Source organism: Haemaphysalis longicornis, unplaced genomic scaffold, assembly GCF_048455015.1.
Source record: "Haemaphysalis longicornis isolate Haplotype H1 unplaced genomic scaffold, Haemaphysalis longicornis Haplotype H1 scaffold_1, whole genome shotgun sequence".
Classification (NCBI taxonomy): Eukaryota; Metazoa; Arthropoda; class Arachnida; order Ixodida; family Ixodidae; genus Haemaphysalis; species Haemaphysalis longicornis.
This window is the reverse complement of record NW_027526203.1, coordinates 484,088,288-484,101,565: the sequence shown is the minus strand read 5'-3', so window position 1 is coordinate 484,101,565 and position 13,278 is coordinate 484,088,288. Positions and strand designations below refer to the sequence as shown.

General features: G+C 48.6%; 1 protein-coding gene across 1 annotated transcript in view; it reads left to right on the top strand.

The window, feature by feature from the left end:
- The window catches only part of LOC144156355 (protein slit-like), a 418,661-nt gene that overhangs the window by 252,173 nt on the left and 153,210 nt on the right, over positions 1–13,278 (top strand). The window contains 1 exon segment of the mRNA XM_077688358.1: positions 5,335–5,406. Within this exon segment, the coding sequence (XP_077544484.1) occupies positions 5,335–5,406 (72 nt within the window).

Genomic DNA, 13,278 nt, shown 5'->3' with positions numbered 1-13,278 from the left:
GACCCGGTACTCTTCCCCACATCGTATTAGAGTGCAAGCACAACCCCAACCTCCCCCCTCTTCCATCCCCCCTTCCCACTGGACGTCCAGACACTTTTGGCCTCCAGAGCGAAGGCTGCCGGCTCATCATATGGCTTCCTGGAATAAGGAACCACTCCCACTTCACCGGCTCAATAAAATGTTTTCACTCACTCACTCCTATTACTACGTGGCAACCTATCAATAAGTACATTCGCGATTACACTAAAGCTAACTTTGCCTTAATTAATTAAAAACTGGCACAGTTTTACGAAACATTCTCTTAATCAGCTCAGTCGAACAAAACTGGCTGCCGTACAGAAACACGATGCTGTCTGTCATTGACAAACATGTGCCACTAGTCTGCACTTGCGGGGACCCCGAAAGACCCTGGAACTCTAACTCTCTGGGGCGGCTGTCAAAAAAAGAAAAAAAAGAAAAAAAGCCTCTTCAGAGAAGCTGAACTAGTGAAATCCCTAAATTTGCCTAAAATGCTAAATGGGCAAGCATCGCACATGCTTGCGAGTACACCTTTCTGTTAAAGGATTCAAAAATAATTTTTTTAGTCATGATCTGCTCGACATTCTTCGCGTCAACCTGCAGAAATTTTGGAAATATCCGGCTCCTAAAAACAGCGCTACCGATGACTTCTCCCTAACTTACCCTAATGCTTCGGTAGTCGCTCCTTCTGACTGCGCCGAAGTCATGAATCCTTTTCGACTGTCTTGACCCACGAAACGGACACCGATATTCCTTCTTTGGCGTCTAGAAACTTCCCTGAAATGCCACCTAATGATGTGACAAGCGAAAAGTCATGGAAATAATCGACGACCTTAAGTTTTCGAGTGTCCCTGGTGCGGGTAACATTTGGGAAGCGCAAAATTTTGGGAAGCGCAAAACTACTACCCAGTCATATCTTGCAGTTCAGTTTAACCTATCTCTGAACACAGCTGTCATTCCAAGGTCACCCTTGTGCACAAATCGGAAAACCGTTTAGACCCCTAAAACTATCTTCCCATTTCTCGAACATGCATCGCCTGCAAGCTGCTAGAGCACCTAATCTACTCCCACATCGCAACGCATTTAGAAATAATGATGAGGATGAACTTTACTACGCTTTGTAAAGTATGACATTTGGAGTAGTCCATCAGCGTTAACCAACCGTAAGAACGTTCCGCAGTGGTTAGAACGTTAACATTGGGAACGTGTCGATTTATGTATAAAGTCATTCCGAGCGTTATTAACTGATCCCTTTGAGCAGTCGGCCGTTCTGGGTTACATGAAGTCCCACTACTAATGCTTTCGCATTAAAATCTGAGGACATCGAAACACTTCTGCGAGTTCATGCCGCAGCGGTCATGTCCATTTGAACGCCGCTGAGTTTTCCTTCTGCTTTTGCGCCGCGTGCAATGTTTGCCAGCTTTTCTGCGGGCTGCGGTTTTAGTCTTGCCACCAAACTCGTGCGGGTTATTGTTAGAGCTTTTTGTTGGCATGTTGGCCGCAGAACGGAGTCGTATGTGCGATATTGCTGAGAATTCTACTGCCGCGCAGAGTGGCCCGGCTTGCTTACGCAGAAACAGCGAGACAGCGCCGTTTTTAAAAAACAAACAGGACGAGCGCTGACTATCAACTGGAATACCACCGGGTACCCACTTGGTCGGTTCATTTCTCTAGAACCGAAGATGGGCTAGATATCATTGCTAACCGTTTACCTTGGCTATGAAATGACATGATATTAGAAGGTATTGACAGAGAAACACTTCCTATATGTGAATGTAAGCGTTATGTTATTAGTACACATTTCTCGAATTTAACAAATATTGTAGTTAAGGACATTGCTACTTCGCATATTTTGATCACGTGTCAATGCCTGTACGTGCTCACCTTAAGTTGTGCTTGCATGCTGCCGCTTTTTTTTTTCGGCTTCATTTCACGGAACGGTGAATGGCTGTCATCCCTAGGCATACGTGATGCAAGTCCTTTTTTTTTGCTTGTAGTTTCTTTGCGCTAGTATTTTTGGTTATTTCTATGCACGTTTCGTTTTACCGCAACTTTGCACATTAATGTGTTGTTTGGTGCTTCACGTCGGCCTACCTGAAATCTTTCGGGCGTTCTTGATTTCTTTTATTTTTCTCGTTTCTGTCCTTTTTTTTACTTCTGCAGTTATATGTAAGAAATGTGCAAGTTATGAGTGTGTCCTAGTGGGATCCTGCTTTTATGTGCTTTATGTTTCGCTATTTTTGTTTAGACCATTATTTTCTTGTTTCCAACTGTTTCTTTCCGCGTGCGAAAAGTTAACTGCTGGCACACTGCCCTCCCTGACTGCCTTCGAAAGTGGACTGAGCTGGCCTGGAATCAGCTTTTTGTTCCTTCTCTCTGCATTCTTGCCCATCTATAAAAATGCAAAGTAAACTGAATTTGAATTTGATGTATGCGGAATAAATGCAACACTTTTTATACTAAAAATATTCATCAAGACTGGCCACCCGTCACTATCTAAAGGCCACACAATCAAACTGATTTGATTGATTGATTGTAGGGTTTAACGCGCCGACGCAACGCAGGCGATGAGGGGCGCCGTAGTAGAGGGCTCCGGATTAATTTTGACCGTGCGCCGAAATTTCGAACACACGGGCGGGTTTGCTTTTCGCCTCCATCAGAAAAGCGGCCGTCGGGGCCGGGAATCGAACCCGCGACTTCGTGCTCAGCAGCGCAACTCCTTAGCCACTGAGCCACCGCGGCGGGTGCACAATCAAACTCACAGTGCGTGCCGAAGAGGGCGTGCACGGCGTTTCGCACCTCCTGAAAAAGATTGGAGGCAAGGGGCAGGCGTGCGGTTCTTTCAGCGCCAAACAAATTAGCCACTCTGTGCGCCATTGTTAGCAATGAAGACAAACCCGGAGCCACACGTGTGAAGAAGCGTGTAAAAAATGCGTAAAATTGGTGAATTGAGAAGGTTTACGAAATCCCAACTTCGTATACGGGCGGGTCTGCATAGGCCAGACTGACGGGTGCATCAACGACCGTCTTAGAGAGCACGTACGGGAACGGGAAGCAAACTTGTCTTACCCTGTGGAAGATGGGACTGCTACCCCAAGCTTAATGGAGCTCGCATCATGAAACGATAGCGAGACGCCCAGTCCCGTGAAATATATACGAGGTTTCGGGGGAATGTGTGAGTTCGTCTTCGGTGGCACTCTTTCAGCAAGAGATAGCGCATCTTGGCAGCTAAGGAGAAAGAATGGTGGTGTCTTCTAGATGCGAGCTTTGTTCCCTTTTGGTTGCCGGTTTTTAGCTCTTTTACCTACCTCGGGCTCTTTCCCTCCTGGCAACGTCGTAAGATTACGTTGGTGTGTTCCTCTGCGTGTTGTCAGCTTCAATAAAACTTCACCAGTTGTACGTGAGCGCTTGTGCGCTGTTTTTCAAGCGATAGTACATTAGCCGTGTCACTAAAAAGAATGCTACAACCGATCCGAACTGCGCTGCGCTGCTAACTTGTGGGGGAGAAACTTGTGCTCTCACTGAGCACCTGGGAAAGATAGCTCAACGACCCATTGAAAGGGGGATCACGAAACACAAGCTTGTAAAAGAGGAGAATGAGCGGCCAAAGAATGGATTGTAGTGAAGCAAGATCTTTGGCCGAAGCCTGCAGTGCACGTAAACCGGTCGGCGGTGACGATGAGGAAGCTTAAATGCGGCCCCGTTAAAAGGTTCAAGTATGGAAGCCCCATTGAAGCGCGAGCGGCTTCGAGAGTGCATTGCCGCTAGGCCTTAATGAAGGCTGCCGTGTCGTGGCCGGCCGGGCTGGGCGGGGCTCCTCTACGAGCACGCACGTTCCGGTGGCCTCCATTCATGCGTGCTCGACTGCGGCAGGTGCGCCAGGCGCTTCCGCGCAACGCGTCGCGCAATAACACGCGCCCCCCGTGAGTCTAGCAGCTGGTCCAGCGGAACCAATCGCGCTTAGGCTGTAGTGAGACACGGCTCAAGTTTAATGACACTCGGCAGGTTGGCCTGTATAGCCTAGTAATTAGAAGGTATTTCAGCTCCATATCTGCCACATGAGGGCAGGGATAAGCTCTTTAGCGTGATAACCACAAACGTGCGTTGCGATGAAGCTGCATAGGACATCTTTTCGCGTCGTCGTATGATTTTTGTTGTTGTGGAAGAAAAAGGGATTACGGCGATTTGAAACGTCGTCGGGATACATGTGTAGCGCGCGGGGCTGCCTCTTGCGAAGGAGACACCCACGCGCTGTTTTGGGTCGTTTTATGATCTACTTAATGGCACCTCTAACCAGCAGCGGAAGCAACGCAGATTGCTCAGTGGCTAAGGCGTTGCGCTGCTGAGCACGAGGTCGCGGGTTCGATTCCCGGCCGCTTCTCTGATGGAGGCGAAAAGCAAAAATGCCTATGTGTACGACATTTCGGCGCACGTTAAAGATCACGAGGTGGTGAAAATTAATCCGGAGCCCTCCACTACGGTGGGCCTCATTGCCTGTGTAGCATCAGCGCATTAAACCCTACAATCAGTCAATCAAGCAACGCAGAATGACGCAAATGAGGTGACCTGCATGTAAGCAGTGCGATCACCGAGTGTGCATGCGTTATGTGGCCCGTTCAAGCGGGCGCGAATGTGAAGCGCTGCGGACGGCTTTGAGGACGTCTTTGTACCGCGTTTCACGGACCTTGAGCAGAAAACTAATGGGGGGGTACGGAGGAGCCGAAGTCGGTGGGATTTATTAGTAAAAGAAAAGGTGTGCCAGAGGATCTTGTACTATAAGGAGGGTGGAAAGTTGGAGTCGGACCGCAGAACGTATTGGTCAGCGCAAAACAAAGAAGGTGGAAGCGCTCGTGCGGTGCATAGCTTGCTGTGGGAGGGGGAAACACGGAGAAGAATTGGTATTGAGTGGCAGCACTGCTGTTGCCTTATTGGCTATAAAGGCAGTGCCTTTTCGCTCCCTGTGACGTGGCTCTTGGCGTCCGAGAACGTGCAAGGAAAACAGACTTGGAAATGCAAGCTTTATTTATTCTTAATCAAACCAACAATCGTTTGCCGTTGAAAAAAAACGAAAACCAGGTAAGCTTGAAAAAGCAGGATGTCACTCAGCCTTTAGTGTCCCTTGGATAACGCATTTATAAAATAAATGTTGGTGTGTTTAGTTCGGGTGATTGGTTAACTTGCTTTGTGTGGAATATTTTTATTATTTTTACCAATTACAACCAGCACGCATAGATCAGTTTCAAAAGAAACGGAGGGTTCGGTGAAACTTTTTTAACGTTGCTGTCGTCGTCTTCCCCGTTTCTTTTCTTCCTTCAGCCAGGTGGACAACAACGAGATCTCCTGCATTGACGACGCAGCCCTCCGGGCTCTCAGGAACATGGAGATTTTGTAAGTGGATCTTGACCTCGTCCTTGCGCGCGCATATACTGTGCACCTTCCTCTAGCCGTTTAGTTCTTCGGAGGAGCATTTTCAGGTGCCCGGTAACCGAGATGGTAAAAATTCCCAGGGACACTTAGGTCGGCCTACGTGGCTTCAGCTGCAATGATATGCCTCCAGCGCTTCGGCGTTATTGGTGTAGTTGCGTGGTTGACCGCGCTGGGCCGACTCTGGCTGCACACCCATTCCCAGACACGGCGCGAGTCAGTCCGACAGCCCCAACGTCCCCGGCGGCTCCCCTTCGTGCGCTATGAGGCCACGGAAGCGCATGGGCGTGGCCACGTTGCTTCTCATTTTGGCAGCGCCGAATTACGCTGGCGCGCTACGGACTTGCGCGTGTCGTGGGAGAGATTTATCCTCACCCTTTTGATAAAAGGTCGTGTTCCACGCTCACGCGTGCAATTTCGGTTGCTCACAACGCCGGGTATTGTGCATCGTAGGCATACCTCGGCAAAGTTGGCGCGGCTCACTCAAACTCACATACAATTTTTTTTTCGAATCACCACTCACTGAAACTCAGACTCAATGCTGAGCAGCACATCTGCGCTCACTCAAACTCAAACTCACATTGAGCGCAAAACTCAGAACTCACTCGGACTCAAAACTCAAAAATGTACTCAGAACTCAAAATGTACTCAAAACTCAAAATGTACTCAAAACTCAAAATGAACTCAGAACTCAAAATGGGCTGAGAACTCAAAATGAATTCAGAACTCAAATGGCCTCACAACTCTCTCATGCTAGGAATTTACTCGGGGTCAGATGGACTCTGATTTCATTAGCAATCAGTGTTTTCAAATTCACGCGTGGTTAAAATATTAGGGGTGCAAATTCGTGAGCTCAAACTCTTGCATTCGCCACGACATGACACCGTAGCTCCTGTGAGGTCGGAAACAATTTTCGTTGCAGATTTAATACAGCTATACCTGCTGCCCGTGAAGAGTAGCGCTGGTTGGAAGCAATTGTACGTATATATTGGATACCAAACTCTTGATGTAGGCTCCGTGTTCGTGTTCATGACAGAGGCGGTCCAGGCTCGATGGTGTGCTGGGTCCCCAGGTCGAAACAAGCAAGATTGGGTGAGGGGACGTGCGCTCACTGCTCCGTTCATTTATGTCGAAGCTGTTTAGGGTTACAGTTCCGGGAATTCTTGCTCTGCATCCTAAAAAAACGCCTTGTGTCAAAGCGAACTGTCCCCGCGAATCTCTGAAGCGCGAGGCGTTCATGGATATACCTTTGCTGTTTTATTGCGTAGCATTCTTTGCCGAGTACACCCCTCCCCCTATCCACACCATGATCTTGTAACGCCCTGCATATACACAAAAATGCAGATATCACGGAAGTTCAACCTGTAATCATTATAAAAGCGTAAATGTAGAGAATCGATAAAACTAAATGGTAAAAATCTAAAAAAGAAATAAGAAAAATATCGAAAATGGCGAACCGTGTCACACGGGAGTCATAGATTGTCTCAGATTGGGTGAAAATGCAGAGAGGTGTGGCGCTAAAGAATGTGGGGTATCAAACTGAGGGTCTCGATGAGGGAAATCACGTGGTACAAACAAAAAAGTGCCTCGTTGTTTGCTGAGGCACTTGTATTAGTTTTTATTAGCATTTGCTGGTGGGATGAGCTCTCGTAACTAGGAAAACCACCACGCTGTCGTTGTAAGCAATGACCGCCACCGTACCCAGCTGTTAACTTCCAGCATGCACGCGTGTGTGAGTGTGTGTGGGTTTGAGAGTGTGTGAGTGAGAGAGTGTGTGAGCGAGAGTGAGAGAGTGAGTGAGAGAGAGTGAGAGAGTGAAAGAAAGTGTGAGAGTGAGAGAGAGTGTGAGTGTGAGTGAGAGAGTGTGAGAGAGAGTTGAGAGTGAGTGTGAGGGAGAGTGAGAGCCTGAGAGAGTGAGAGAGATTGAGACAGTGAGAGTGGGAGAGCGTGAGAGTGAGAGTGTGAGTGAGAGAGTGAGTGAGAGTGTGACTGAGAGTGAGAGAGATTGAGACAGTGAGAGTGGGAGAGAGAGTGTGAGAGTGAGAGTGTGAGTGAGAGCGTGAGTGAGAGTGTGAGGGAGAGTGTGAGTGTTATTTGAGTGTGAGTGAGAGTGTGTGAGAGTGAGTGAGAGTGTGAGTGAGAGTGACGGTGTGAGTGTGAGTGTGAGTGAGAGCGTGAGTGAGAGTGTGAGTGAAAGTGAGAGTGTGAGTGTGAGTGAAAGTGAGAGTGAGTGAGTGAGCGTGTGAGTGTGAGTGTGTACCTTTTGCTATATACCTTTTGCTATATCCTCATAATTATAACCAGAAAGCATTTTTATATTTTTCCCACGTGATCCCGCTCGACGAGACCTTTAATTTGATACCCCACACACCCTAGCAGGGTCATAGGAATTCATACCAGTCAAACTAACCATGACTCTCATGACTGTAACCAGGACGCATTATTTAAGTGTCCGACGTGATTCCCCTAACTGGAACCTTCAATTTGACGCCCCACATGCTTCAGCCGCCTCACCTTGAATTTAACCCAATCTATGACTCATAATGACTATCTCATGATTCGAACTATGAAGCCTTTTTTTATTTGTGCCACGTGATTCCCCTCGTCAAGACCGTAAATTTGATACCCTACACGCCCTAGCGGGGTCACTTCGAATTTTAGCCCAATATAAGACTCGCCATGACAATCTCATGGTTATAACCAGGAAGCATTTTTGTATTTCTCCCACGTGATTCCGCTCATCAAGACAATTGATTTGATACCCATCACATCCTAGCGGAATAAATTTGAATGTTAAACCAATCAATGACTAACCATGACTATCTCATGATATAGCCCTACCACATTTTTGTCCCACGTGATTTCCCTTATCGGAACCTTTAATTTGATGCCCCGGACACCCAGTGGCATCATTGTGAAGTTTAACCTAATTTATGACCCATTTTGACTATGTCATGATAATAATCAGGAAGCACGTGATTACCCTCATCGAGACCTTTAATTTGATACGCCACACTCCCTAGCGTCACGAACTTAAATTTTAACCGAATCTATGACTTCCCATGCCTATGTCATGATCCCATAACGCATTTTCGTCCCGAATGATTCCCCACATCCAGACCTTGAATTTGATTCCCCACATGCCCTCGCAGCGTCATTTTGAATTTTAACCCAATCTATGACTCATTGTGACTGCCTGATGACTACAATCAGGAAGCATTTTTTTATTTGCCCCGCGCGATTCCGTTAATCCAGACCTTTCATTTGATACCTTACACGCCTTAGCCTCATCAGTTTCACTTTTCACCCAATCTAATGTGGTCATTATTCTGTCTTAAGGGGCGCTGCCCAGTCAATTCAGCTAATTCATTTGAAACAGCAGAAAGGACAGCCCCCGCCCCCATTTCCCCCCGGATCTCACCTCTTCCTTTGTGACCCCTAGTATATCAAGCCGTTAACAGTAGCAGGCGAACAACCAGCACGCCAGCGCCGCCGTGTGCTTTCCCACCACCCTTTCCCACGCTCTTAGTGGATCCGTCAAGAGGAAAAGTTAAGGCAACCCTTTTTTATGACCTCACCAGTCAATTATCACTCGCGCGCCCAGCCGCGAAAATTAGGTATACAGCAAGTGCTTATGGCCATGAAAATTCAACAAGAAACTAAAAAAAATCAGACACCCCCTCCCTCCCAACCGATCATGCAGATCGCGATTGGTGCCGTACCCGCAGGTAACCTGAATTCCGAGCCCACAGTGACGCATGAAACTTAACAGCCAACCTTTGCTGCCTGCTAGGCTACTCATATGTACTCAAACTCAAAATGGGCTCAAACTCAAAATGGACTCAAACTCAAAGTGTACTCAGAACTCAAAATGTACTCAGAACTCAAAATGGACTCAATCTCAAAATGTACTCAGAAGTCAAAATGGACTCAAACTCAAAATGTACTCAGAACTCAAAATGGACTCAGAATTCACTAGGTCTCAGGCGTACTCAAACTCAATCGGACTCAAACTCGGTCGGGATCACTCGGCTCAAACTCACTCATGCTCAAACTCACCATGCCACACTAGCCTCGCGCTCACTCAAACTCACGCGTGAGTTTGAGTCCAAATGAGTCTGAGTGAGTGGACTCATGAGTGAGTTCGCCGACCTCTGATCGTATGAGATAGCTAAGAACAGCTGCTCCTCCGTTTTATTACCGCCGCCGGATGTTCCTCCGCGACGCCCGAAACACTGCGGCACCCGAGCTCGGTTTTCTTAAAACACGTAAACAAATAGCTCAAGACGAAAGCGCCAATTTACTTAGTACTGCAATTTATTCCATTTTATGTACATTAATTACTATAATAACCTCTGTGCAAGAGGTCACATCGTCAAAATCGAGGACACAACCTAACAAAAAAAAAAGATACTTATATCGTTTTTTTTGTTGTTTATTCCTCGCGAATTCGACTTTGTTCGTGCTTCGAATCGCTATAGAGGGGGAGAGGGAACGACGGTTTAATGCACCAGACGGTGGTGGTTGAACCGTCACTCGGCGGGGCGGGTTGGCCTCAGTCCGGTACCCTCTCTTGCGTGCAGCCCCAGCAGGGGTGACCATGAGGATGTGGTCGGCGTGGTCAGAGCTGGTACCTCAGCAGGCACAGGAGAAAGGTTGGGGGTGAGAGGCAGAGGTGAGAGGACGATATAGTTGATTACGGTGCAGCATGGGGCGGGGTGGAGGTAGGGTATACGGCCAAGGTTGGGATGAAGCGTGGTGGAACAGTACTGGGCCGTGGGTACTGATCCTGACTGAAATGCCCGGTGTGGAGGGGTGCGGTTATGGGCGTAAGCCGCCTGATTCCCTTCGAAGGACGCCTGAGTCCAGACGATATAAAGGTCGGAGAGGGGGTCGAATGATGTGTTCGTAAGGAGAGAAGTGAGATGCCTCCACGTGGAACGTTGCAGCAGGCTTGAATTATTCGCGGCGGATGGTTGCGGTGAGGGATATGGCAGTGTCTTCAGGTTTGCTGGGTTATGTGGATTGCTTGGGTGGGAGTAGCTTGCCTCGCGAGTTTGTCGCCGCCAGTGCATGAGGTAGGGGGTGGAGTGCGGCTTTCGTGTAGTCACTCGCGGCAAGGGTCGTATGCCTCGTAACCCCTGAGCCTTGTCGACATACGACATCCGTCGGATCCTTGTCGCACCAATATGTCGGCTCGGCTTACGATGGAAGGGGTGGCAGTTCTTTTCGAGGAGGGCGGGTCATTGCAAATGGAGATTATTATTGCGGCAAGTTTTACTTCGCTGTGTTGGTGGATTTTGATTGATTGATTGATTGATTGATTGATTGATTGATTGATTGATTGATTGATTGATTGATTGATTGATTTATTGATTGATTGTAGGGTTTCACGCACCGACGCAACGCAGGCGATGAGACGCACCGTAGTGGAGGGCTCCGGATTAATTTTGACCATCTGGGCATCTTTAACGTGCGTGTTGATGGATTTTGGACTTTTGGGAGTGGCAGCAGTGATGAAGTAACTGAAGTGCCTGCGCGAAAGGTAAATGGGTTTGTTTTGCGGCCTTCATTAGGGCAATGAGGGTTTCCCTGAGCTGCACGATTGATTGGGCTCTATTGCATAGCATTTGGTTGATTTGAACAAACGCTTCTTGTAGTTTGGGTTCTAAGAGGGCCGAGGCGTTTTCCGCAGCGATGGACTGTAAGGGAGTAACTTGGGGAGGGAAGGGGGGGGGGGGGGGGGCAACTATCTACGTGTTGCCTGAAGTTGTCGTGAGTGCGAGTGCGTGATTCTAGTTCGAGGGTCTCTTTGCTTTGTAGGAGCGTGGCATTTAGCGCGACGAGACACATAAGCTGAAAGAACACCCGATTTGCATGCGACTGGTCGTGATGACGGTCGCCGTCGCAAGACGCGATACACATGCGCGACTACGCCGTCGTATGCGATGCACGGCTGGTCGGAAATATGGCTGCCACAACTAGTCGTACGCGTGAATTTGAGACACATGGTCCGATGCTCGCGTGCGCTGCGTCGTCGGCATCGCTCCGCCCACGGTTTTCGCTCCATGGTTGCCTCCTGTTTAGGCTCACTCCGGCCGGTTTAGATATGTGCAAGAGAAATCCGAGCAGGAAAAGAAAACATTTATAAACTTGGAAGTGAAAATGAATAGTGCTATCTCGTTACACATTGCATTGTTTATGTTAAGTAAAGCGGTGGTACAAAGTACGCTGGTCGAAGGAGGCTCACGACGTGCGACTGGCGAGCCAGATGCAATCGTACGGTCGTTGCGACCATTGTGCGGCCGCAGCCAACGAGAGCCCGAAGTAGTCGTCATAATGACGTCACTGGGAAAGTTTCTTTCAAAGCTTCGAGGAGGCGCTAGTGGCAGTTCCGAGTAGTATTTTGAGGGGAGCAGTGCGGGGCGCGCTCGAACGGTCTCCGCCGACCGCGCGCTCTCCGTCGACAATACAGACACCTGGTAGCATGGAGGAAAGAATTCTTTCCTCCATGCCTGGTAGGCACATGTTGCCAGCGGTACCAACAGCATGGATGAGCGGAATCGTCGGCACTAAACGCCCCTACAACGCTTTACTGAACGTATAAAATGCAATGTATAACGTAATGGCACCACTCATTTTTCCTCAAGTTTATTAATGATTTCTTTTCCTACTCGGCTTTCTCGGGCACATATCCAAATCGGCCGTAGTGCGCCTAAACAGGGAGACAACCATGGAGCGAAAATAATGGGTGGAGCGACGCCGACGACGCATCGCACGCGCTCTTTGGAGCATGTGTCTCAAATTCACGCGTACGGCTAGTCGTGACAGCCATATTTCCGACCAGTCGTGCATCGCATGTGACGGCGAAGCCGCGCATGTGTCTCGCCATTTAAGCGATAGACTCATGCACAGCGCAAATGTCACGTGGTTCGGATGAGTCACGCAACGGGGAGGACGCAAAGCGCACCCATTGGTTGCCTCACTCGTTGTTCAGCATTCACTCCTCAGTGCTGCAGTCCGTTGAGGCAGCACTCACTCGTGGGTTCTCTCGACAGCGATGGTAAGCCTCTGCGTTGGGGCCGCGAACTGCGTCTCAAGAAGTGAATGAACGCACATCATCGTCGAGCGCACGACGGCACGCGATGACGTCATTTTGCAGCGCGTCGCCGCCGCCCAGCATCTCACTGCTTTGGTTGATTGGTAAAAAAATATCTCACTGTCTCCCCTCACACTTTCGTCATGCGTCGTCGCTGAGGAGCGTCTCGCGCGGGCTCAGCATACTGCTCTTCCCTCACACTTTCGCCGCTATTTCCTCCACAGTTTTCTTTCTGTCTACGCTCGCTCGGTTACTACACTGACGCCGATGTCAAACCACAGTAGCGGCCGCCAAAGCGCTGCGCCCTAAAACGAGTACCAGATTGCTTGCACGGGGTGTCCCCGGTGAGGCCGAGACTGTAAATCAAAGAGCCCCAGTGCGAAAGAATGGATCACACAGGAGGATAAATGCATTTTCTCCATGAGCAAAAAAAAAAAAAAAAAAAAAAAAAACGGATGCACGCAACATTTCATTGTGCTGTGAATACAAGGGGGTCATAAGTTTCCTTGCTCAGGAAATTCTTTGTCCAGTTGTCGTCTTTGAGGTCCTAGTTGAAGCCATTGCAGTGTTTGGTCATCTGCTGTTATGTACTGGCGAGCGCCAGCATTTTTCTGGTGCTTTTGGAAATTGCTGACATCCTTGAGAGTAAACCAATTCTGAATCACCGTTCGCGTGTGTCACTGTCGGCGGGAATCTCGGGAAAGGAGACGCATGGCTCCTTGATTGATTGATTAAAT